Genomic DNA, 20,746 nt, shown 5'->3' with positions numbered 1-20,746 from the left:
CTTTTTTTTTTCTGGGTAAAAGTTACTTAGTTCTAAAGTCGGGTTTGATCCTGGCACCCACCCACAGGCACGGCCACTCTCGACCCCCTGTGGAAAGCTGAGAACCTCATCAGCTGCCTGGTTAATGGTCCTATTTCCTAGGTCTTTTCTGCACTCAGGATCGGAAGGATGGCCCACAGGGAAATAGAAGGAAGTCATCTGAGCCTTGTGACCCCACCCTGCCCTCATTGCCAGGGCTGGGGTTCGGCTTTTTTTTTTTTTAAGATTTTATTTATTTGACAGAGAGAGACACAGCAAGAGACGGACTATAAGCAGGGGGAGTGGGAGAGGGAGAAGCAGGCCTCCCGCCAAGCAGGGAGCCCGATGCGGGGCTCGATCCCAGGACCCTGAGATCATGACCTGAGCTGAAGGCAGATGCTTGACGACTGAGCCACCCAGGCGCCCCATGGGTTGGGCTTTTTATATAACATGGCAGATAATGAAGTAGCTGGACCAGCACAGAAAGCCCAGGGGCCTGCCCCAAGGCCTTGACGTCTCCTCCTTTGCTCTCATTAAGTCTGGCTTTGAGACCCAGCACTGCCCTTTTATGCTAACTGCTGTAGCCAACAAAAAGGCCTTCTCTCCTCAGCACTGCCAGACCTGAGAAAGGACCTATTCATAACTGGGTTTTGCTGTTCCCTCCCTAGGGGGTGGGGCAGAAGGGCTGAGGAAAGTTCTGCAGACCTGAGAACTGCAAGAAAGTATGGGGCTGCTGCCCTCCTACCCTGTTTGAACACAGAAGGTGCTGAGGATTCAAAGGTTAAGCCCAGGAGCCCTTGCGAAAGGGAAGGATCCCTTCTGGGTTTATTTAGATAGATTTCTCCTAATAAGATACTGCTAGGAGAAAGGGAGCAAACAAATACCAGCAGTCCCAGTCCCAGTTGTCTGGCCTCAGAGCAGTGGTTCTCAAAATGTATTGTGCTTCTGGAGTGCTTGTAAAACCCAGATTCCTGGGCTGCACCTCCAAAGACTGCAATTCAGCAACTGTAAGTTGTGTCTGGATATGCATTTTAAACAGGCCGGGCAGGGTGGGGGGGGGCACGTTTTGCCCCAAGGCCTAAGAGGCAGAGTTGGAATGCCCCCAGTCTGGGCTTATTCAGTACAGCCCCCGGACCAACCAGCCTATAGCTGAGACTAGTGGTTCTCATAGCACCCAGGAAAGTTGCAGAAACCAGTTAAATTACACCAAGCTAAGTGGGGAGCTCAAACTCAGAGTGGGAGTATTTTCTTAGAGTTCCAGATTTACTGGCAAGATGAGGAGGAGTTCACTTGGAATGTGGAAATCCTACATCGACTACCCCAACTGGGCTGCTGACTGCATGGGCTTATAATGAAAAATCTTCCTGTTATCCTGAGGGTCCTCCGATTCAGGTTTGTCTAGACGTGCTGGAGTCTAGTAAGCTACTCACTCTACCTGTCTGCACAATGAGGGGTTGGTCGAGGAGTCTGCTAAGGTTCCCTTTGGTCTGACTTTCTAGGGTTCTCCAGAACCTGCAGCCTGCTTCTGATCTTCATCCTCAAGTGTGGCTGCTTGGGCAGGGGGCCAGGTCTAATTCTTGCACGCACCATTTGCCTAGTATAAATAGAACAGTACTTGCACGTAGTAGGTGCCCATTAAATATGTATTGCAGGAATGAATAAATATTTATAATTGGCCATGAGATAAAATAGTCCTCGTTGGAACAAAGCCCAGAGAATAAGGCAGGGGCAGGAGCTGCGGCTGCTGGAATCTTGGGAGCAAGAGAATTTTCACAAGCCTCTGGCGCAGGTGGCTTCATCCGGGTGTCTGCCAATTTCAGAGGTGGCCATGTTCTTTCTTTTCCTTTAAACATATCTAATTTGTCTTAAAAATCCATGTGCATCGTAGAAAATTTATACATTTTTAAAAGGTATAAAAACGTTTTGAAACCATCCACAGTCCAGTGATTTTTCTTCTCTTTTTGGTACTTTTCTATACTTTTGGAATTAGAGGAAAATGATACATGCCATTTTAAAAATCATCTGTAATTCAAAGATTTTTCAACGCTTTTCTATGCATGCCTACATATTTGGAAGCCAGACTGTTGATACAGTGTCATATTGTGACTTCTCTGCTGACATGTTCCTCAAAGTCTTAAGCATCATTTTCGATGGCTTCATGATAATAGCACCTTTAACCATTCCCTCATTATGGACATTTAGGCTGTTTCCTTTATGCTTTATATTACAAATATTGCAATAATAAGCATTACTGCCTACACATTTTTTTTTTAAGATTTTATTTATTTATTTGACAGAGAACACAAGCAGGCAGAGAAGCAGGCAGAGGGAGAGGGAGAAGGAGGCTGCCTGCAGAGCAGGGAGCCCGATATGGGACTCGATCCCAGGACGCTGGGATCATGACTTGAGCTGAAGGCAGTCGCTTAACCGACTGAACCACCCAGGCGCCTGCCTACACATTTTTAACCTGTATTTCTTATTTCCTTAGGATAGAGTCCCAAAAGTGAAATTACTCTGTCAAAGAGTATAAAGCTCTTTAAACTTCTTGAAACACGGGCCAAAATGTTTTGTAGAAAAGTTTTCATCGATTTATACTGAAAGTCACTAACTCAATGAGCTTTTTAGCTGCCTCTTTAGAGAAGAGGAGAAAGCCCTGCAAGCTTCCAGGCCTCCCTGAAGCCTCGCGGCCGCTGCAGTAGAAAGTAAGAGGACACAGAGGTTCCGTATGTAGTTTTGCCTCAGCCATCCCTCCGCCGGGAAGGCGCCCGTCCTGTTTCCTGATTGAGTTCTTCCTTTCTTAATGGCCCAAGGATGGAGGATGTTGGTGGTAAAGGCAGTGAGGGTGGAGGTGGATCCTTACGTTTGAGCAAAGAAGACTTTGTCAACAAGAATCCCACACTCGGAGATCCTTCACGGAGACATCCGTCTATTCCAACCAAAGTGAGCTTCCAGAGACGGGTAGGATGACGAAAGAGGAGGTGGTAGCAGGATAGGAGTTCGAGGCGGCTTCCAGCTGGAGGGCTGTGGCCCCTTTAAGGCCCAATCCGGGGCTTGGCCCTTTAAATCTGTGTCAGTTTCCCCTGACGTCAGCGGGCGGGCCGGCAGCCCTGCTGTTTACCGCCTCGCGGCCCGGCACAGTCCCCGGAGTTGGGAGCCCCGGGGCTGCGGCGGCCGCCCGCCCTTAAAGGGCCCGCGCCCCCAGGAAACGCGCCGCGCCGCGCGGCGTCGGGTCGCTGCCACTTATCACGCTCCTCACCCTCAGACCCTCCTCCCTTCCCGGCCGCCCCCGCCGCCGGCTTCCGTCCCTCCCTCCCCTTTCCCCGGCGTCTCCAAGCTCCCAGCAACCAGCCGCCCCCTGGCTCTCCCGGCCCCCGCCGGCGGCCGCGGGGTCTCCGGCCGCGCTCTGCCCCTCGCGAGCTGGCCCGTACCCCACACCCTCCCCTCCCTCTCCCGCCGCCCCTGCTCGCCAGGCCCCCTAGGAGCGTCTCTGCGGCTCCGGGGAGGAGACGTTTCCTAATCTCAGGCCGGGGTTAAAGTTCTGGTCCTGGTGAGATGCTGGAAGCTGCGGCCGGAGCCGCAACCCGTCCCGGAGGTGTTCTGTCGCCTGTCACCGTCCCCACCACAACCGCTGCCGCCGCCACCGCCGCCTTGCCGGGGCCATGTTCGCTCTGGGCTTGCCCTTCTTGGCGCTCTTGGTGGCCTCGGTCGAGAGCCATCTGGGGGTTCTGGGGCCCAAGAACGTCTCGCAGAAAGACGCCGAGTTTGAGCGCACCTACGTGGATGAGGTCAACAGCGAGCTGGTCAACATCTACACCTTCAACCACACTGTGACCCGAAACCGGGTGAGGGCTGGGCTGCGCTGGGCTGGGGGTTGGTGGTGAGTGGGTGAGCGGACCAGGGCTCCGCGAGTCAGTCAATCCTCTACTCTTTTAGGAGGCCCATGAACGCCACACCCCACCCGGTTTCCTTTTCCCAGAACCGCACTGGACTCTCTTGACCCGTCCTCCTTGCTTTGCCACCAGCGTCTCTCTGAAGCTCCCACTGGACAGTTTCTAAAGTTGTCTCCTTTCCATCTTCTCTTTGACCCCCTCCTTTCCACCAGCTGTGGTCTGAGCAGGGCTGGTCCAACACCCCAAATCTGATAGCCTCACTCGTCGGGGTGCAGGGGGAAGCAGGCTAGCCACTGGGCTTGGCCCAGAAAACCCCAAGGAGATGAGACAGGCCGACTGAAAGGCTCTGCCCAGCCAAGTTATAGCTGAGCCTCCCCAGGGAGATGAATGCAGGACTTCCCAGCTCTCTTTCTGCCTTAGAAAGCCAGCTGGCCTTGTAAGTGGAAGGTGGTGGAGATAAGACCAACTCCAAGGGGGATGGGAGGAGAGAGGAAGTTTCTGTCCAATGAGGAATCTACCTCACCCTGACTTTCTCTTTCATTTTTTCCCCAGCCACGAGTTAAATGTTGATTGAGCTAGATCTAGGAAGTCTAGACCCTGGGCAGAGCTGAGATTTGGAGAATTCTTGCAGCCTGGCTCTGTGGTCTCCTGCCTAACACTCTCCATGATGGGGTTTACTAAGAAGGGGTAGAGCTGATAGTAGCAGTCTGATTATTTTTCAGGATGGGGCAGGGTCTGCCTTCTGTGGCAGGCCAGGATCTGCCTTCAGTGCCTGTTTCTCTGAAGTTTGATGTCCTCCTGCTTGGAGTCCTTTCTTCCTTCTCCCCCATAACTGGGGTCATCCTGAGAGTTATGGTCTTCTACCCCTTAGGGAAATGTTGCCCTAGGGCTTGGGTCTCAGCAGCCCAATACCAAGCATTACCAGGATTGATTGATTGATTGATTTTCTTAAGCTCCCACTGTTCTGTGTATGTTCCTCCATGTGCCAAGGGTGAGGGTGTCTGCATTTTACAGAGGGGGATATCAAGGCTCAGAAGTGTGAAGTGACTTCTCCACAGCTCTAGCCCTTGGTCAGAGCTAAGGATAGAACTTGGCTTTCTTAGCTTTCCACAGTCTCTTTCCCCACCTCCCCACTGGCTCTGGCCCCCAGATTAGTTGTTGAGTGGGGGCTTCCTGGCTCACAAGGAAGAAAATTGAGGAACACTTCTTGCTCTCCTGTGTCCCCGTGTCCCTATGCGTGGATATCCCAAGAACATGGATAGGTATGGGGTATCCTGCGGATGTCCAAGGTCTCCGTTGTGTTTCCTGTTGGGAAGTGAGGCCCTGTAGTTGTGTGGATCCCATTGCCCTGCACATACCTGCCAGCCAGGACAGGGCCTCTTCTAAGAGCCTCTCTAACTCGGGGCAAATCCCTCCTGGAGACTGGGGCTGATGTGGCAGAAGAAGGGGCATAGCTTGCTGCCCAGCCTGACTGGGGGCGGTGGGAGGGGGGTGGAACAAAGCGGTCAGCATGACGGAGGGCAGGGCTCAGTGTCTGGAGCCATGTGTCCCGAGGAGCCGAGGTGGAGTCCTACAGGCTTGACTGAGGGGTGTTTCCATATCATTCTGCAGACAGAAGGCGTGCGTGTGTCTGTGAATGTCCTGAACAAGCAGAAGGGGGCTCCTTTGCTGTTTGTGGTCCGCCAGAAGGAGGCTGTGGTGTCCTTCCAGGTGCCCCTAATCCTGCGAGGGCTGTGAGTAGGACCTGGGGGTCAGGGAGGGGGGTAGGCCTTGGCCAGGCCAGGCCCAGAGCCTCACCCAGGGCCTTATCCAGGGCCTCAGGCCACCCAGGAGCCCCTCTGTTTCTCTTCCCTGTTCCCTGAACCAAGGGGCTGCTCAGTGGCAAGCCTGCCAACTTGGAGCTTGTCAGCCTAGCTGGGTTAGGAGTAGGGAGAAGCTGGAAAGCAGAGTGGGGGAGTTGGGGCCTTGCTCCTGTGGCGTGGCTTGCTGGCTGGGACAGTAGTAACGTCCTGGCTTTCTGCTTTGGGCTATAGGTATCAGCGGAAGTACCTCTACCAAAAGGTGGAGCGAACGCTGTGCCAGCCTCCCACCAAGAACGAGTCCGAGGTCCAGTTCTTCTACGTGGATGTGTCCACCCTGTCACTAGTCAACACCACCTACCAGCTCCGGGTCAGCCGGATGGACGACTTCGTGCTCAGGTGTGCAAGGACAATGCCAGGGGACCACGGGCCTGGCCTCCTTGCCAAGCTCAGGGAGTGACCGTGATGGGGGGGCTTTTCTCCCTCCAGGACTGGGGAGCAGTTTAGCTTCAATACCACAGCAGCCCAGCCCCAGGTAAGATTTGTCAGGCAACAGACCCTTGGGAGGAGAAGTGGTTACATGGGAGCGGGAGTGGTCGGCAGACCCTGCTGGGAATCCCAGGTTGGCTGTCCCCTCGCCATGGAAGGACTCTGGCCCTGAGGTGGTCAGGGGACAGGCCGCGTGGGACTTGCAGAGGCATGGGGTCTGGCCGCCACCTCTCCTCCTTGCCTCTTGGGACACTATCCTGAGTGCCCACCTGAAGTTGAGGGGAGTGATGTAATAGGGCTGCTTAGGGTCAGGGTCCTTCTCCCCAGAGAGCTTCCACTGCCCAACCCTGAGAGGATATACACTGTTCCCTTCTAGAGGGACAGAGAGAGCATCCTCATGAGATGGGTCTCTCCCTACCCTCCTGTGCCCTCAGTACTTCAAGTATGAGTTCCCGGAGGGAGTGGACTCGGTGATTGTCAAGGTGACCTCCAACAAGGCCTTCCCCTGCTCAGTCATCTCCATCCAGGATGTCCTGGTAAGTTGCCTGCCCTTTCTTGCTCTCCACCAGCGGGTAGCAGGGCTGCTAAAGAGGGGGCCCAGGGCCCAGGTTCCTGCCCATTCGCCTCTCCCCTCTTCACTCTGTAGTGCCCTGTATATGATCTAGACAACAACGTAGCCTTCATCGGCATGTACCAGACTATGACCAAGAAGGCCGCCATCACTGTGCAGGTAGGAAATGCGCATGGCCCTGTGGGAGATGTAGCCAGGTGCTGAGCTTTCCAAACCCTTGCTCCTTCACCCCTACCCCATTTCTACTCTACTGATAAGACTGAGTCTTGGCCTGCCAGTCCCTGAGGTTTGGGGCTCTGCAATTTATGTGAGGGTTGAATCATCATCCCAATCACCTTGGGGAGTAGGAAAGAGCAGAGTACCCTTTCTGGCTGTCATATCTATTTCATTCACTGTAATGATAGCTAAGAGAGGGAAAGGGGGGGCGCCTGGGTGGCTCAGTCGGTTAAGCATCTGCCTTCAGCTCAGGTCATGATCCCAGTGTCCTGGGCTCGAGTCCTGCATCAGGCTCCCTGCTCGACGGGGAGCCTGCTTTCTCCCTCTGCCTGCCATTCCTGCTTGAGCTCTCTCTCTCTGTCAAATAAATAAGTAAAATCTTTAAAAAAAAAAAAAAGAGAGAGAGAGAGAGGGAAAAGGGCCCTGGCTGATGCTGAGTGTTGCCCTTGGTGAAGGCTAAAACCTGTGCTGGGGGCAGGGAGGGTGAAGCCATATTATGTTCACTTCACAACATGTGAGTTGCAACTCTTAGGAGGCAGTAGGGGCCCCTCCACTTGTTCTCCTGGCTGATGCCCAGACCGTAATGGGGCACCCATGGGCTTCACGGTGGTAGGTCATACACACATTTGCTCACCTGGCTAGAGCATAGGGTCATGGTTTGGGCTCTAGAGCCAGATAACTCTACCACTTACCGGCTGTGTAACCCTAAGGCCTCATAGGGATAATGATAGTACTTATTTCGTAGGAATCTTAGTGAGGACTGAGTAAAATTATGTGTGTATTTTGTTGATTGATTTTGATGATGATCGATGGTGATGACGGTTTTATCATCATCATCATCATCATCCTGCAGCGCAAAGACTTCCCCAGCAATAGCTTTTACGTGGTGGTGGTGGTGAAGACTGAAGACCAGGCCTGTGGGGGCTCCTTGCCTTTCTACCCCTTTGTAGAAGGTACACGGTGTGCCCTGGCCTGGCCAGGGTTGGGGAGGGCTCGGTTGCTCCCCGGGAGGTAGAAGAACCTGTGTGGCTGATGCGGGGTGGGGTTTCTGCCGGGTTTGGGGTTTTGGCCCTGGACTCTCCCAGGCCTGGTCCTACAAACTTTAGCCAAGCTCCAGGCGGCTACTTGTTTGATATTTTGCTTCCAGATGAACCGGTTGATCAAGGGCACCGCCAGAAAACCCTGTCCGTGGTGGTATCTCGAGCAGTCACGTGTGAGTGTGGGTGGCTGAGTGGCTCTGCCTCTCAGACCTGGGGGAGGGGGAGGGAGACCTACATGGCAGACTGGCGGGCCTGGAAGGGGGAGTGTTCTTGGCACCCTTCACGATGGGCGGGCCCGGAGGTGGGTCCCTGAGTGATGTGGTAGGGTCGAGACTAACAATTGATGTACTGAGTTCCTGTTCTCTCTCCGCCCCTTGTGAGCAGTGCAATCTCACTGAGCCTCAGTTTCCCTGTCTCTATCGTGGTGGGTAATAGGATCTGTCCCGGGGTCTTACCAAGTTGTGAGGTTTAGCACAAAATTAGCAGGAAAGTAGTAGGCCCCTTAGTCATGCTCGATAAATATTTACTGAGTGATTGGATGGAGCCCTTTGTAAACTGGAAAATATAAGATAAAAATAAGGGATTGTAATGGGAGGGGAAAGAAGCTGCCTCTCTTGTATGGATTCTTCATCCAACAAATATTTATCGAGCACCTTCTGTGTGCCGAGTGTTATGCTCTGGCTGAGTCCTCTGGCTCGCAGCTATGAAGGGCAAAGGACAGGTCACTGGGACCACAGGACAGAGCAGCTTTCCTGGAGGACACAACGCCCCCCCCGCCCCCCGAGCTGTGTTTGGAAGGAAGCTGTGTTTGAAAACAGGATGGAGTTTTTGAGGAAGAGGGAGAGGAGAAAATTCTCGCAGAGGGAGCAACAGGAGTGAAGGCAGGAATCATGTCAGAGTTTGGCATATTTGGGGACCTGCCTGTTGCTCACCCCACCAGATCACTGAGGGAAGAGGTGGGGGGAGCTGTGGCTGGGCCCTTGTCTGCCATGACGAGTGGTCTTGGAAGGTTTGGTGTGCTCATCTTCCTCCTTACCCCCCGACAGCTGAGGCCTATGTTGGTGGTATGCTCTTTTGCCTGGGCATATTTCTCTCCTTCTATCTGCTGACTATCCTCCTGGCCTGTTGGGAGAATTGGAGGTAAAGCGGGGCTGCCGGGCGTCCCCCTTTACTGGGGTGGGTCGAGCAGGGGAGCTGGCCTGGCAGGATTTGAGCCAGCCCGGGGTCACGGTCCGCACCATCATGGGGCATAGGAAGATGGGTCCTAACTTTTAGGGTCGGTGGTCCATGGGCCTCTCCTCTGGAAACCAACCCCTGCCCTCAACCTCCTACCCAAGTAGGGAAACCGCGCATTGCTTCCCAGCCTGGGAGGAACCTTAAGATCACAGATGGAGGACAGGGTTATGGGGTGGAGAGGGTGGAAGGCAGGCCGGCCCAGCATTGGAGGGATCCTCGTCCTGCCCCTCTGGTTTGCCTCTGGATTCTGTTCCTGCAGGCAGAGGAAGAAGACGCTTCTGGTGGCCATGGACCGAGCCTGCCCCGAAAGCGGTACCTCCAGAGGGCCTGGGCAGGGAGGGCAGAGTTTGCTCTGTGCTTTGGTGGATGGATCCCTTGGGGGCTGGAGGAGGAAAGGCCAGCTGGGGCTTCTGGATATTCAGACTGGGAATAACACTCTACAGATGGAAACGGGCCTGGGCTGTTGTACCCCTGTGACCCTAACGTGCCCACCTTAACGGCTGCCACTGGATTCATTCTCTGGGTCTGGCTACACTGTCCGCCTCAGGCGATGTAGCTCACCGTCTGGGCGATTATTAACTTTTCATTCTCTTTCCTTTTCTTCCATCCTTCCCTCTCTGTCTATCCTCCTTCCTGCTTGGGACCTTCTCTCTCAGCTTCTCTCCTTGGTAAGCTCCAGGTGCTGTGGGCAGAGGAGCTGAGGTCCAGAATGGGGGAGGGAGCGGACACACCGGGGTGTCTGGGTGGGACCTGGGCAGGCCGATGCTCGCTGTCCTAGCTGGCCCTTTAGACCCATCGATTCCTTGACCTCCCCCCCCACTCACCATAGCGAGGACAAAGGATGGCCAGGGTTTCCACGGGGACACAGTGGGAGGTTGGGGCAGCCTTTGGCCGTGGGAGTGAGGTGTGTTTGTCAGGATAGGTGCTTATTCTTTGCTGCTGCCGTGGCCCCTCCGTGTCTCTCTGGAGTCTTTCTTCTCTCTTCTCCTTGGCTTTTGGCCCCTCTCTGTTTCCAGAGCTGAGGGGACCTCGATTTCTCCTTGCAGGTCACCCTCGGGTGCTCGCCGACTCCTTCCCTGGCAGCTCCCCGTATGAGGGCTACAACTACGGCTCTTTCGGTACGTGTCGGCGCCAGAGGTTGTCCTTGCCCACTCACAGCCTGGCCTCCTTGGGCATCCCCCTCCAAGGCGGCAGAGTGGCAGCGGGCCCCTCCCAACCCCAGCGTCCCCGCGCCCTCCCACCGGCCTCACCGCGTCCCGTGTGCCCCGCAGAGAACAGCTCCGGGTCCACGGACGGCCTGGTCGACAGCACGGGCACCGGAGACCTCTCCTACGGTTACCAGGGTGAGTGAGCCCGGCGGGGCCGAGCAGGCTGGGTGAAGCGTGGTGAAGGGCACCAGCCCCTTCTGGCAGGCTCTGGCACCCGGAGAGGGGCTGCTGTCTCCCCGCCCCCTCCTCTCTCCGCCTTTCCTCCTTGGCCCCACTTCCCGGTAACTTTCCCTTTCCTTTGAAGGGCACGACCAGTTCAAGCGGCGCCTCCCCTTTGGCCAGATGCGGCAGCTGTGCATTGCCATGGGTAGATGTGGGGTGGGGGGGTGCTGCTCCACCAGTCAGCTCCTGCCAGGGGGCCAGGGAGACGCTTTGTGCATGGCTTCCCCATCTAATGCCAATAATCGCCCGCTCTTGTGTCTTGTGAGAGAAGCAGGCACTGGCCTCGATGCTGGTGGGCTGGCACCCAACCGCCCCCAGGCCGGATGTTGTGGTTTGCTGCCAAACCCTGACTCCCTGGCCTGCCGGGGTAGGGCCCATGGGCAGGGGTGTCATGTCCTGGCCTCTGGGGGCTCCGGTCAGGCACGGTCGCAGGAGGAAGCTTCCGAAGGCACCAGAAAAGAACAGGAGCAGGTGCTCTTCCTAGAGGCAGCCTGTCACCCTTGCCTGCACCCCAGAGCCCACTGGGTCTCTACCCAGTGGGGGCCAAGGCAGTGTCCTCTCAGAACCCACACGGCTGGGCACCTAATCAGCATGACTTCTGCTGAATTCAGTCCTGTTGCTTGTGTCTGGGGCCCAAGGTCTGCTCAGGGTCCTGGCCTGGAAGTCCTACTTCAGTTTGGTGGCCACCTGTTTGGTGGCCTCTTCCCAGAACCCACCCTTGTTCCCCTCAAGGACTTAGGAGCACCCAATACCTTTGCCCTGGGCCTGAGCCCACCTCCACCCCTGCTCTGAGCCCATAGTTTGCCTCTTCCCACTGCCCAGTAATTGTGACAATTGCCCCAGGTGGGTGGGGACAGACCTTGGGCTCTGTGCCTACTGGTTAACTCTTCCCTCCTGCCCACCCCAGATCGCTCCCTAGACCCTGTGGGCACTCGGCCTCGCCTGGACTCCATGAGCTCTGTGGAGGAGGATGACTACGACACATTGACTGACATCGATTCGGACAAGAATGTCATTCGCACCAAGGTCCGATGCCATGCGGGCTGGCGCTGGCCGTGGGTTTCCCAAAGAAAGGAGATTCTGTGTTCAGGCCCCAGCACATCTCCCTCTGGGGTGACATCTTAGGGGAACAAAGGGAAAGAGCTCAACTGGGGCAGGATTGATTCCAGGGGAAGCCGACTCTGCTCCCAGCCCTTCCAGACTAATCGGCCAGCAGCAACGGGGTGGCCTGGAGCCATGCCCTGCAGAATTATGGCCTGTGGGAGGGGTGGGGGGACTTCTCATGTCCTCCTCTAACCTGGGCAAGAGGGGCTTCTCCCAGTCTCCCGGGCGGTGGGAAAGCGGGGCTCACTCCAGCTTCTCCCCAGCAATACCTCTACGTGGCCGACCTGGCACGCAAGGACAAACGCATCCTTCGGAAAAAGTACCAGATCTACTTCTGGTGAGCGGGCCGCGGGGGCCGGGCTTCCTGTTACTGGCAGGGTGATGTGGCGGCGGCGTCTCGGGTCCTGCCTCCTCACCACTGCCCTCCCACTCCGCAGGAACATCGCCACCATCGCTGTCTTCTATGCACTTCCTGTGGTGCAGCTGGTGATCACGTACCAGACGGTGAGCAGCTCCCCTGGGCTTGTACGGAGCGCCCTCGCCCAGCGTCCCAGCCTGGGGCTCTGGCGTGCGTACAGGTCGTAGGTCACAGGACCCAGGTTCAGATCCTAAGTCTGCCTCATGGGCTGGCTGAGCTGAGCTCCCTGAGCATCAGTGTTCTCATCTGCAAAATGGGGCAGCACGCAACAGTGACGGCACTTTCCGCAGCTTGTCACAGGGCTTACGCAACTAGGCCCATGGGACTTGGTAGGTCTCGGTTTCTCTTCCCTTTTCTCTGTGCTCTGAGGCAAGACCCTCTGTCGCAGTCATGCCCCATGATCTTGGGCTCCACCTAGCACCGGGGGAGGGGAGGGCAGTGAGAGAGGGCTGGCCCGGCGCACGGATGTGCCCGCGAGCCGCTTGCCGCGTGGGACTGTGTGGTGTGGCCCGGGCTTGGGCCTGGCTCCCTCTCGCCTGGGCTCTGGGCCGAGTCAGGTGCTTTAGCAGCCCCTGCCGCTCCCCTGCAGGTGGTGAATGTCACCGGGAATCAGGACATCTGCTACTACAACTTCCTCTGCGCCCACCCGCTGGGCAACCTCAGGTGGAGATCGGGGCTGAGCTAGGGTATGGGGGGAGTGGGGGCCGGCGCTCTGCCCAGGGCTGCCCTAGGTGGGGAAGAGGCCAGAGTATGGGGCCAAGGCCAAGCGCCCCCTGTCGCCCCTTCCAGCGCCTTCAACAACATCCTGAGCAACCTGGGGTACATCCTGCTGGGGCTCCTCTTCCTGCTCATCATCCTGCAGCGGGAGATCAACCACAACCGGGCCCTGCTGCGCAATGACCTCCACGCCCTGGTGAGAGAGCACCTGCCGCTGAGGCCGTGGCTCCAGGCCCTTCTAGCAGGCCGGCCCCGCCCGGCCCCGCCCGGCCCTGCCCACATGCCTCTCCATTCCTCGCTCCTGCTCGCCCTCTCTTCGGTTCTGCCCTTTCTCCCTCCCCCCCGCCCCCGGCTCCCCCCTGCCTCACCTCCTCTTTCCCTTCACTTCTCCCCAACAGGAATGTGGGATCCCAAAACACTTCGGCCTGTTCTATGCTATGGGCACAGCGCTGATGATGGAGGGGCTGCTCAGTGCCTGCTATCATGTCTGCCCCAACTACACCAACTTCCAGTTTGGTGAGTGGGGCCTCCCTCTCCCCCAGCTGCACCGAGAGCCAGGCCCTGCCTGAGGTCCTCCCCGCCGGGATCCCCAGCACTCAGCCCCGTGGGAGACTCCGGAGCTGGGCTTCCTGTGGGCACACATGTCCTAGTTTATAGAAAAGAGGCAGCTCGGTGCAACCGCACTCGTTCGTTGTGTGTTCTATGGAAAGGCACGGATAAACACCGAGAAAACGAACATAATTGGGCTATGGTCCCTGACCTCAGGGCGCTCAGACTATGGCCCGTGTTGTCAGGGGAGGTCAGGCTGGGTGCCGGCCAGGGGGCGGCGGTGCGGTGTCCTAGGGACAGTTACGGGACTGGAGTTCAAACGTCAGCGCGCCGGCTCGCTCTGTGGCCACGAGAAGGCGCGGGGGCTCTCTCTGCCACCCGGATTCTTGGGGCTGGGGGCCCCCTGCTGCGGTTCGGAGGATGTGCTCGCAGCTCACGTCCCTGTCCCCAACGCAGACACGTCGTTCATGTACATGATTGCCGGGCTGTGCATGCTGAAGCTCTACCAGAAGCGACACCCAGACATCAACGCGAGCGCCTACAGCGCCTACGCCTGCCTGGCCGTCGTCATCTTCTTCTCCGTGCTGGGCGTGGTGAGGCCCTGGCCCGCGGCGCCCGCCCCACCGGGGAGGTGCACACGTGTGCGCGCACCCGCGGCCCCTGCTCCGAGCCCCGCTCCTCGGGAGGAAGGGCGGGCTGGGGGAGCGGCTCTCCTCAGCGCCTGCTCAGCCCTGCGACGGCGGCCCCCCGACAGGTGTTCGGCAAAGGGAACACAGCGTTCTGGATCGTCTTCTCGGTCATCCACATCATCGCCACCCTGCTCCTCAGCACCCAGCTCTATTACATGGGCCGCTGGAAGCTGGGTGAGGGCATGCCCGGGGCAGGGCGTGGAGGGGGGCAGCTGGGCCCCACAGAATGAGGGTTCGGTGGCCTTGGGGACCCGGACTCACTGCCGACTTTGGGTTCTGCCCTCTGGCTGGGGGCCCTGGAAGAATCACAGAGTGAGGAATTAGATGAGGGTTGGCATAGCCGTGCCCTCCGAAGGCCTGGGCTTCTCTCTGCTGCGCGGGCCAGGGGCCGGGGAAAGAGGGGTGCCCGTCAGCACTTGCCCTTCTTGCAGACTCGGGGATCTGCCGCCGCATCCTCCACGTGCTCTACACAGACTGCATCCGGCAGTGCAGCGGGCCCCTCTATGTGGTACCAGCCCAGCTCCCCAGCCCTCCTCCTCCATCTGCTCTTGTCCCTCTGGGTGGGGGGGGTGGGTGCCGCTGAGAGCCCAGGGGAGGGTGGGGACCGGCTGACTTGGGCCTTCTTCCACTTTTCTCCCTGTCTCTCTTCCCCCTCTCAGTCCCCGTGTCTCTGCTTCCCTCCAGGACCGCATGGTGCTGCTGGTTATGGGCAACATTATCAACTGGTCACTGTGAGTCTGGCCATTGTCTGTGGTAGCCTGGCTGGGCGGACAGCTGGGGACTGGGCCAGCCACTGGCTGCCTTGGGGTCCACAGACAAATTCTAAGCTTTGGGCATGAGAAATGGGGGCTCAGGAGAGAGATGTTGGCACCTCGGGTTCTAGAATTTCTGTGGGCCTCTGAACCCAGGCTCACATCATAATAAAATGTGGGGTAGGGGTGAGGGAGAGCCCCTTTCTTGCTCTTGGCCCTCCCCTGCTTCACCAGCTCTTCCTCCCTTTGCCAGAGCTGCCTATGGGCTCATCATGCGCCCCAATGATTTCGCCTCCTACTTGTTGGCCATTGGCATCTGCAACCTGCTTCTGTACTTCGCCTTCTACATTATTATGAAGGTGAGTGGGGGCTGCTGAGCCTCCTCCGCCAGGTGCCCTGCCTTTGCAGGACGGAGCTGGGTACAGCCTGCTTCAGGGTAGCGTTGAGAGGGAGTGGGAATTTTTCCTTCATCTCTGCCGATGAGGTCTAGGAGGGGAGAGGCCAAAGTCTCTTGCATGTATTCCAGCTGTATCCAGAGACCCTTCCCTACTCCAGGAATGGCCCTGCAGGAGGGAAGAGCCCCGTGTGGTGCAGAGGGGTTTGAGCTGGGGCTCACCAGGTCTGCAGAGGCAGGGGCCTCTGACGGCCGGGCGCTTCGCAGGGACCCTTCTGCCTTCCAGTTTTGAGAGGAGCCTCTGCCCAAGGAGAGCCCCCTGGCCAGTGTACCCCGCCAGCATGGGGCTCTGTGCACATGGAGGCCTAGCCAGGGTGGACATCAGGGGTGAGGACACCAGGCTGCTGGTGTGGGACAAGGTAACTGTGTAGCTATTCGAGGTGAGGGTGTGAATCTAGGAAGGCTTCCTGAAGGATCCATCCTGTATGCTGAGAAGTGGCACGAAGGGCAGGCAGGGAAACGGACTGGGCCAGGGTCTGGCCCTCAGGCTGTTCTTCCCTCCCCGCCCAGCTACGCAGTGGGGAACGGATCAAGCTCATCCCCCTGCTCTGCATTGTCTGCACCTCCGTGGTGTGGGGCTTTGCACTCTTCTTCTTCTTCCAGGGACTCAGCACCTGGCAGGTGAGTAGCGATCCCGCCGAGAGGGTGGGGAGTTGCCCGCAGGCTCACTGTGAGCCGACGAATGGCCACTTCTCTTCACAGACATCGTTTGTGAGCGCTAACCATGCTTTCACAGCTGCCTTCCCACTTCACCCTCCTGACATTCAACATGCCAGCATGGGGGGTTCCCCTCATTTTACCTATGAGGCAACTGAGGTTCAGAGAGGCCAAGGGACCTGCCCAGGGGCACACAGCCCCCGAGTGGCACAGCTGGGGTTTGAAACCAGAAGTACCAGGCTCTCCCCTCTGCCTCATAGGCACCTGCCATGAATCACGTTTCGATTCTGTGATCAGAACCAAGTGTGGCCGAGTCTCTGCCTTTGAAGTACTTATAATCTAGTTCAGGAGAGAGAGAGAGAGACCATCAGTTCCTGGACTGCTCTTTGCAATATGATACACAAGGCGAAGCATATAGACAAGACGGGAAGGGGGAATGGACGCGAGGACAGAGGAGGTCCAGGAAAGCTCCCTGGTGGAGGCAGACCTTGCTCATGGCCCTAAAGGCCTTGGGTGATGAGAAAGGGCCCTGTGGCCCAGCGATGCTGTGACCGGAGTCATGACCCAGAGGCAGAACTAGACGAGGCAGATTCGGGGTCAGCGAGAGCAGGAATTTGGGAACTGAGTGAGACTGTGAACTCCCGAGGGCAGAACAGTCGCTGTCATCTCAGCATTTGGCACAGATGGCCCCAGACACAGTGCTGTCTGGTCGGTGTTGGTTGGATAGGGTTATGGGGGAGCAGGGAGGACCCTGAGCAGCCTCAGGTCGTGGCCCACAGTCATGGCTCCTGTTGTCCTTGGGCGGGGAGGGGGGGTGACCCGCCGAAAACGCTCTGGAGAACGAGTGAGCCTGCAGGTGCTGATTCCAAGGCAGGGACCCAAGGTAGGAGGCTTCCGAGGTCTTCTAGCGTCTCAAGGTAACTCACCCCGCTGCTCGGATACAGGGCAGAAGAATCGGAGGGAGGAGGGTCTAAGGGAAAGGAAAGGGCAGAAGCCAGCATCCTCGGGGAGAAATCTGCAACAAAGAGCCGATTCTCAGATGTGGGAGACAGGGCAAGGGTGAGTCGGGAGGAGGGTGCGCGCGCCTGGCGCCGCAGCAGGGCGGACGCAGGGAGCCGCAGGCCAGGTCTGGCCCCGGTTGGGTGGGCAGCGTCCCAGGTGGCTCTCCCCGTTATCCCTCCCCAGAAAACGCCTGCGGAGTCACGGGAGCACAACCGCGACTGCATCCTCCTGGACTTCTTTGACGACCACGACATCTGGCACTTCCTGTCCTCCATTGCCATGTTTGGGTCATTCCTGGTCCGTGAGGCTGCCCTGCCCCAGCACGGGGGTGGGTAGAGGCCCAGGTTGCCTGGCGGCCTGCGCCTGACTCGGCGTCCACACCCCCCCCGCCAGGTGTTGCTGACGCTGGACGACGACCTGGACACCGTGCAGCGGGACAAGATCTACGTCTTCTAGCAGGAGCCAGGCGCCTTGCTTTCCTCACAGGGGCCCCCGAGCTCCTCTGCCTCACTGCCCAGAGCCTCCGTAGCTCTGGGGGTGTGAGTCCCCGCCCTGCGGCCCAGTGTGGGTGGTGGCGGGACAGCGAGATCTAGCCCACGCTCGGCCTGGGACAGTCGTGGCGGGGGCCGTGAGCCCTGCATCTGCCCTCTGCCGGGGAGGAGGCCTGCTCCCCTAAAGCCCCAGATGTTGGCCACTGGCTTCTGCTTCTCAGTGTTGAGGGCCTCTCACGGGCCCTGTCCGTTGGCTCTCCCATCTGTCCCTTTGCAGGAGGAAGGAGGGAAGTGGTGTTGCCCTGCCCATCTCATCTCTTCTGCCCGTCCTTGCCTTCTCCAGGAGCCTGTGACCCCAAGCCCTTCTTCCCGAGCTCCAATCCAGGGCCTGGTTGGGCCTGATTCTCTGTCCTGCGCCAGGGTCCCACCGCCCTTTGGGCTGTCCCTGACTGCCATCACTGCCCGTTCAAGTCGGGATGAATGGGGGTGAAGGATTTTGGAGACCAGCCAGCTGGTGCCAGGCTTTTGGTGCTAAGGCCTAAGAGGGGCTCAGGCAGTGCAGCTTCCCCCCTCTGACCTGTGCTTGGGACTGGCTCTGTAGTAGTAAGAGTCAGTCCACGTGTGAGAGTCGCCTTGATTTGAGGGGCTGAATTCAGAGGTCACCTTCCTATCCCGTCAGCCCCCAGACTGATGTTGGCACCAGGATTGGAGGGAGAGACAAATTCCCCCCTTCCCTTCCTTTTTCTTTCCAGCCCTCCGTCCTGCCAAGCCCCAGTTGGGGGCCTTCCAGTGCCGTTGACACTGCCCAAGAATGTCCAGGGGCAAAGGAGGGGTACATGAGGCACCCAGCTTCTCCTGCCTCCTCACAGCCGTGGGAGCCCCAGTGCCTATCTTAGAAGGAGGCTCAGGAAGGGACACGATGCTCCCCTCAGTGTCCCTGGTCCAGCCTCACTCTAGGACCCAGGGCTGGCTTCTGTGTTTCCGTCCTGTCTTCGGCCAAGTTTTGTGTTAGTCACACACACGCGTATGTGTAGGACACTTTGGAGTTTACACTGAGTTGCCCCAGCTCTGGGCCCCTAGCTGCTCTGGTCCTTCGATCCCCGTCACCCTACCTGGTCCATTCCAGATGCCAAGACTGGGGGAGGCCAGGTTGGGCCTCTGCCTTGGGGATGGGAGTGTGTTTTATTCTGCCCAACTTGTTTTTATAGCTCTCCCTGGAGCTGGGGAGAGGAGGTGGATCTGGATCTCTTTTCAGAACTCCGTTTAATGTCTGTTTCCAGGCTGTGGTTGCATTTCTGTCTTCTATGAATGAGTCTGCATTCAATTAAAGAAACAGCCAGACGCGGTTCTCGGGCCCCTGTTTGCTCCCCCGTTCTGGGTGGAGGTGTTGAGAAGCAAGGGTGGGACAGAGGCCCTCCACTTCCCAGCTCTTGTGGTCTGCCTTTCTCCTTTCAACAAAAGAGAGTCTCCCTTGTTTTCCCCATGTGTCCTCGAGTCCCCCGTGTCTCTCCTCCCCTTTGAGCAACTGCATCAGCTCAGGAAACATGTACCAGGGGCCTGCTCCGTGCCAGGCACCGTGTTGGGCAGTGAGGATGGTGGAGTGAAGAAGTTTTCACGCCGCCGCCGCCCCCCCTTACCTGGCAGATGGCAGAGCCTCTGCCCACTTGGCCCCTCACCTGCAAATCGGGCCGGCCTCCCTTCTGGCCTGAGCCTCTCCCAGCCTGGCCGGCTGCGAGTGAGGCCAGTGCTGCCTGATGTGACTGTAATGGCCAGGAGAGTGCAGGCCGAGGCGGGGCTGGTCCTCGGGGGACCCAAGATGGAGACTGTATGGTGGCTAAAGGCGCACACAGAGGGCAGGCGGGCTCCCAGAAGAGGGAATTTGGAAACGACCCTAGAAAGTTGATTTCGGTTCCAACAGGCCCAGGAGGCCAAGATCTGGGGGGCCAGGAAGCTGGTGAATTCAGACCTAAGCAGAGGGGCGCTGCCCTCTAGATCCCCCGCCCCTTTCCCTGCACTTCCCAGCAAACACCACTGGGGGGCACTCCAGCTCTGCGTCACTGGGCTCAGGCGTTAGGAGGCTGGCTGTGATGGGCGTCCCCTTCGCCGCCCACTGCCCAGTGCCAAGCTCAGCTGCCCCTCTCCTGGAGGGTGTCCAGGGTGTGGTGGAGAGTGTTAGCTCCTCCCTGCCAGGCCGCCCTAGGGAAAGGGGTGGGGTGCCCTCACAGTGGGCAGCCCAAGAGACCCCACTGGTAGTCTCACCTTCTTCGGGTACCCTTTCCCCAGACCCCTGAGGCCAAGTGCAAGCCACATATGAGTGGGTCTCCTTCCAGGAGTGATAGAGCCCAGTCTGTTCTCTAGGGTAGGTAGGGACTGTTCCACAGGGAGGGAGGGAGGACAGCAGCCTCTGAGCCTCCTGCCCAGTGTTGGTGTCTCAGCCCTGCCAGGCCTTAGAAACCGCCTGGATAGGGGCCAGGGTGGACTGAGCTGCCGCTGAGCCCCCAGATTCCACCCGCAGCTAAAGCAGGGAACTCAAGACCCACCCCCACCGAAAGCTCTCAACCTGAGCAGGGTGGGACGACTGAAGGAGTGAGTCTGCCAGCCAGTCCCCTCCCACACGGGGGCCAGCAGGGACACCCAGCTTCCGCCACTCGTGCGCCCCCCCCCAACCCCCCGCACGTGGCCTTGAGCTTACTCAGGCCCTCTGAACCTGTTTCTTTATCTGAAAATGAGGTTAGTAATTATGCTCCCACGATATAGCCCTGAGGATTAAATGAGAGCATCTGCAAAGCATTTGCCTGGCATGTCGTAGGTTCTCAGTAAAGGTTAGCTCCTATCTCTAAGGAGAGTGAAACCCCCAGGACAGGGTGGCTGGTTGGTCCACCACCAGCCTCAGGGATGGATTCCCCACAGCTCTTTCCCCTCTCTCTGGCCAGACCCTTTTGAATTTCCCCTGCCTTCAAACTAGGGGGCAGGGAGCAGTGAAGAAGGAGCAGCCCTAAGTCCAGAGAGCAGGGAAGGCCTTCATGGTCCTGTCCATAAAAGGCTTTTCCCCGGCGGCTTCCCGGCCTCGGCAGCTCAGCTCCGCCCCGCCCGCTCCATCTCCAAAGCACGCAGAGAATGTCTCGGGCAGCCCCCGGCAGACTGCTCCAACTTGGTGTCTTTCCCCAAATATGGAGCCTGTGTGGAGTCACTGGGGGGGCCGGGGGGTGGGGAACAGGCTGGGT

At 58.0% G+C, this 20,746-nt stretch overlaps 1 protein-coding gene across 4 annotated transcripts; it reads left to right on the top strand.

Moving 5' to 3' along the window:
• The first annotated feature begins 2,747 nt into the window (after positions 1–2,747).
• On the top strand, positions 2,748–18,863 carry SIDT2 (SID1 transmembrane family member 2). 4 transcript variants are annotated; one of them, XM_081799404.1, is made up of 28 exons: positions 2,748–2,976; positions 3,489–3,860; positions 5,520–5,641; positions 5,942–6,106; positions 6,197–6,242; positions 6,631–6,732; positions 6,843–6,926; positions 7,837–7,936; positions 8,131–8,196; positions 9,070–9,163; positions 9,519–9,571; positions 10,306–10,377; positions 10,531–10,602; positions 10,772–10,834; positions 11,597–11,715; positions 12,057–12,130; positions 12,231–12,297; positions 12,801–12,874; positions 13,001–13,124; positions 13,327–13,444; positions 13,934–14,070; positions 14,232–14,340; positions 14,598–14,674; positions 14,851–14,897; positions 15,172–15,277; positions 15,883–15,993; positions 17,215–17,328; positions 17,425–18,863. In XM_081799404.1, the coding sequence occupies exons 2-28, from the start codon at positions 3,678–3,680 to the stop codon at positions 17,485–17,487; spliced, it is 2,562 nt and encodes an 853-aa protein (XP_081655530.1). In that variant the 5' UTR covers positions 2,748–2,976; positions 3,489–3,677; the 3' UTR covers positions 17,488–18,863. The 4 variants fall into 4 exon arrangements, with proteins under 4 accessions (XP_081655530.1, XP_081655531.1, XP_081655532.1 ...); XM_081799405.1 differs by lacking the exon at positions 2,748–2,976 and having other exon boundaries at positions 3,126–3,860; XM_081799406.1 differs by lacking the exons at positions 2,748–2,976; positions 10,772–10,834 and having other exon boundaries at positions 3,256–3,860.
• Positions 18,864–20,746: the final 1,883 nt, after the last annotated feature.

The sequence above is a fragment of the Leptonychotes weddellii genome, chromosome 11 (assembly GCF_054177405.1).
Source record: "Leptonychotes weddellii isolate Sample4059 chromosome 11, ASM5417740v2, whole genome shotgun sequence".
NCBI lineage: Eukaryota > Metazoa > Chordata > Mammalia > Carnivora > Phocidae > Leptonychotes > Leptonychotes weddellii.
This window is presented reverse-complemented; position numbering and strand designations above follow the sequence as displayed.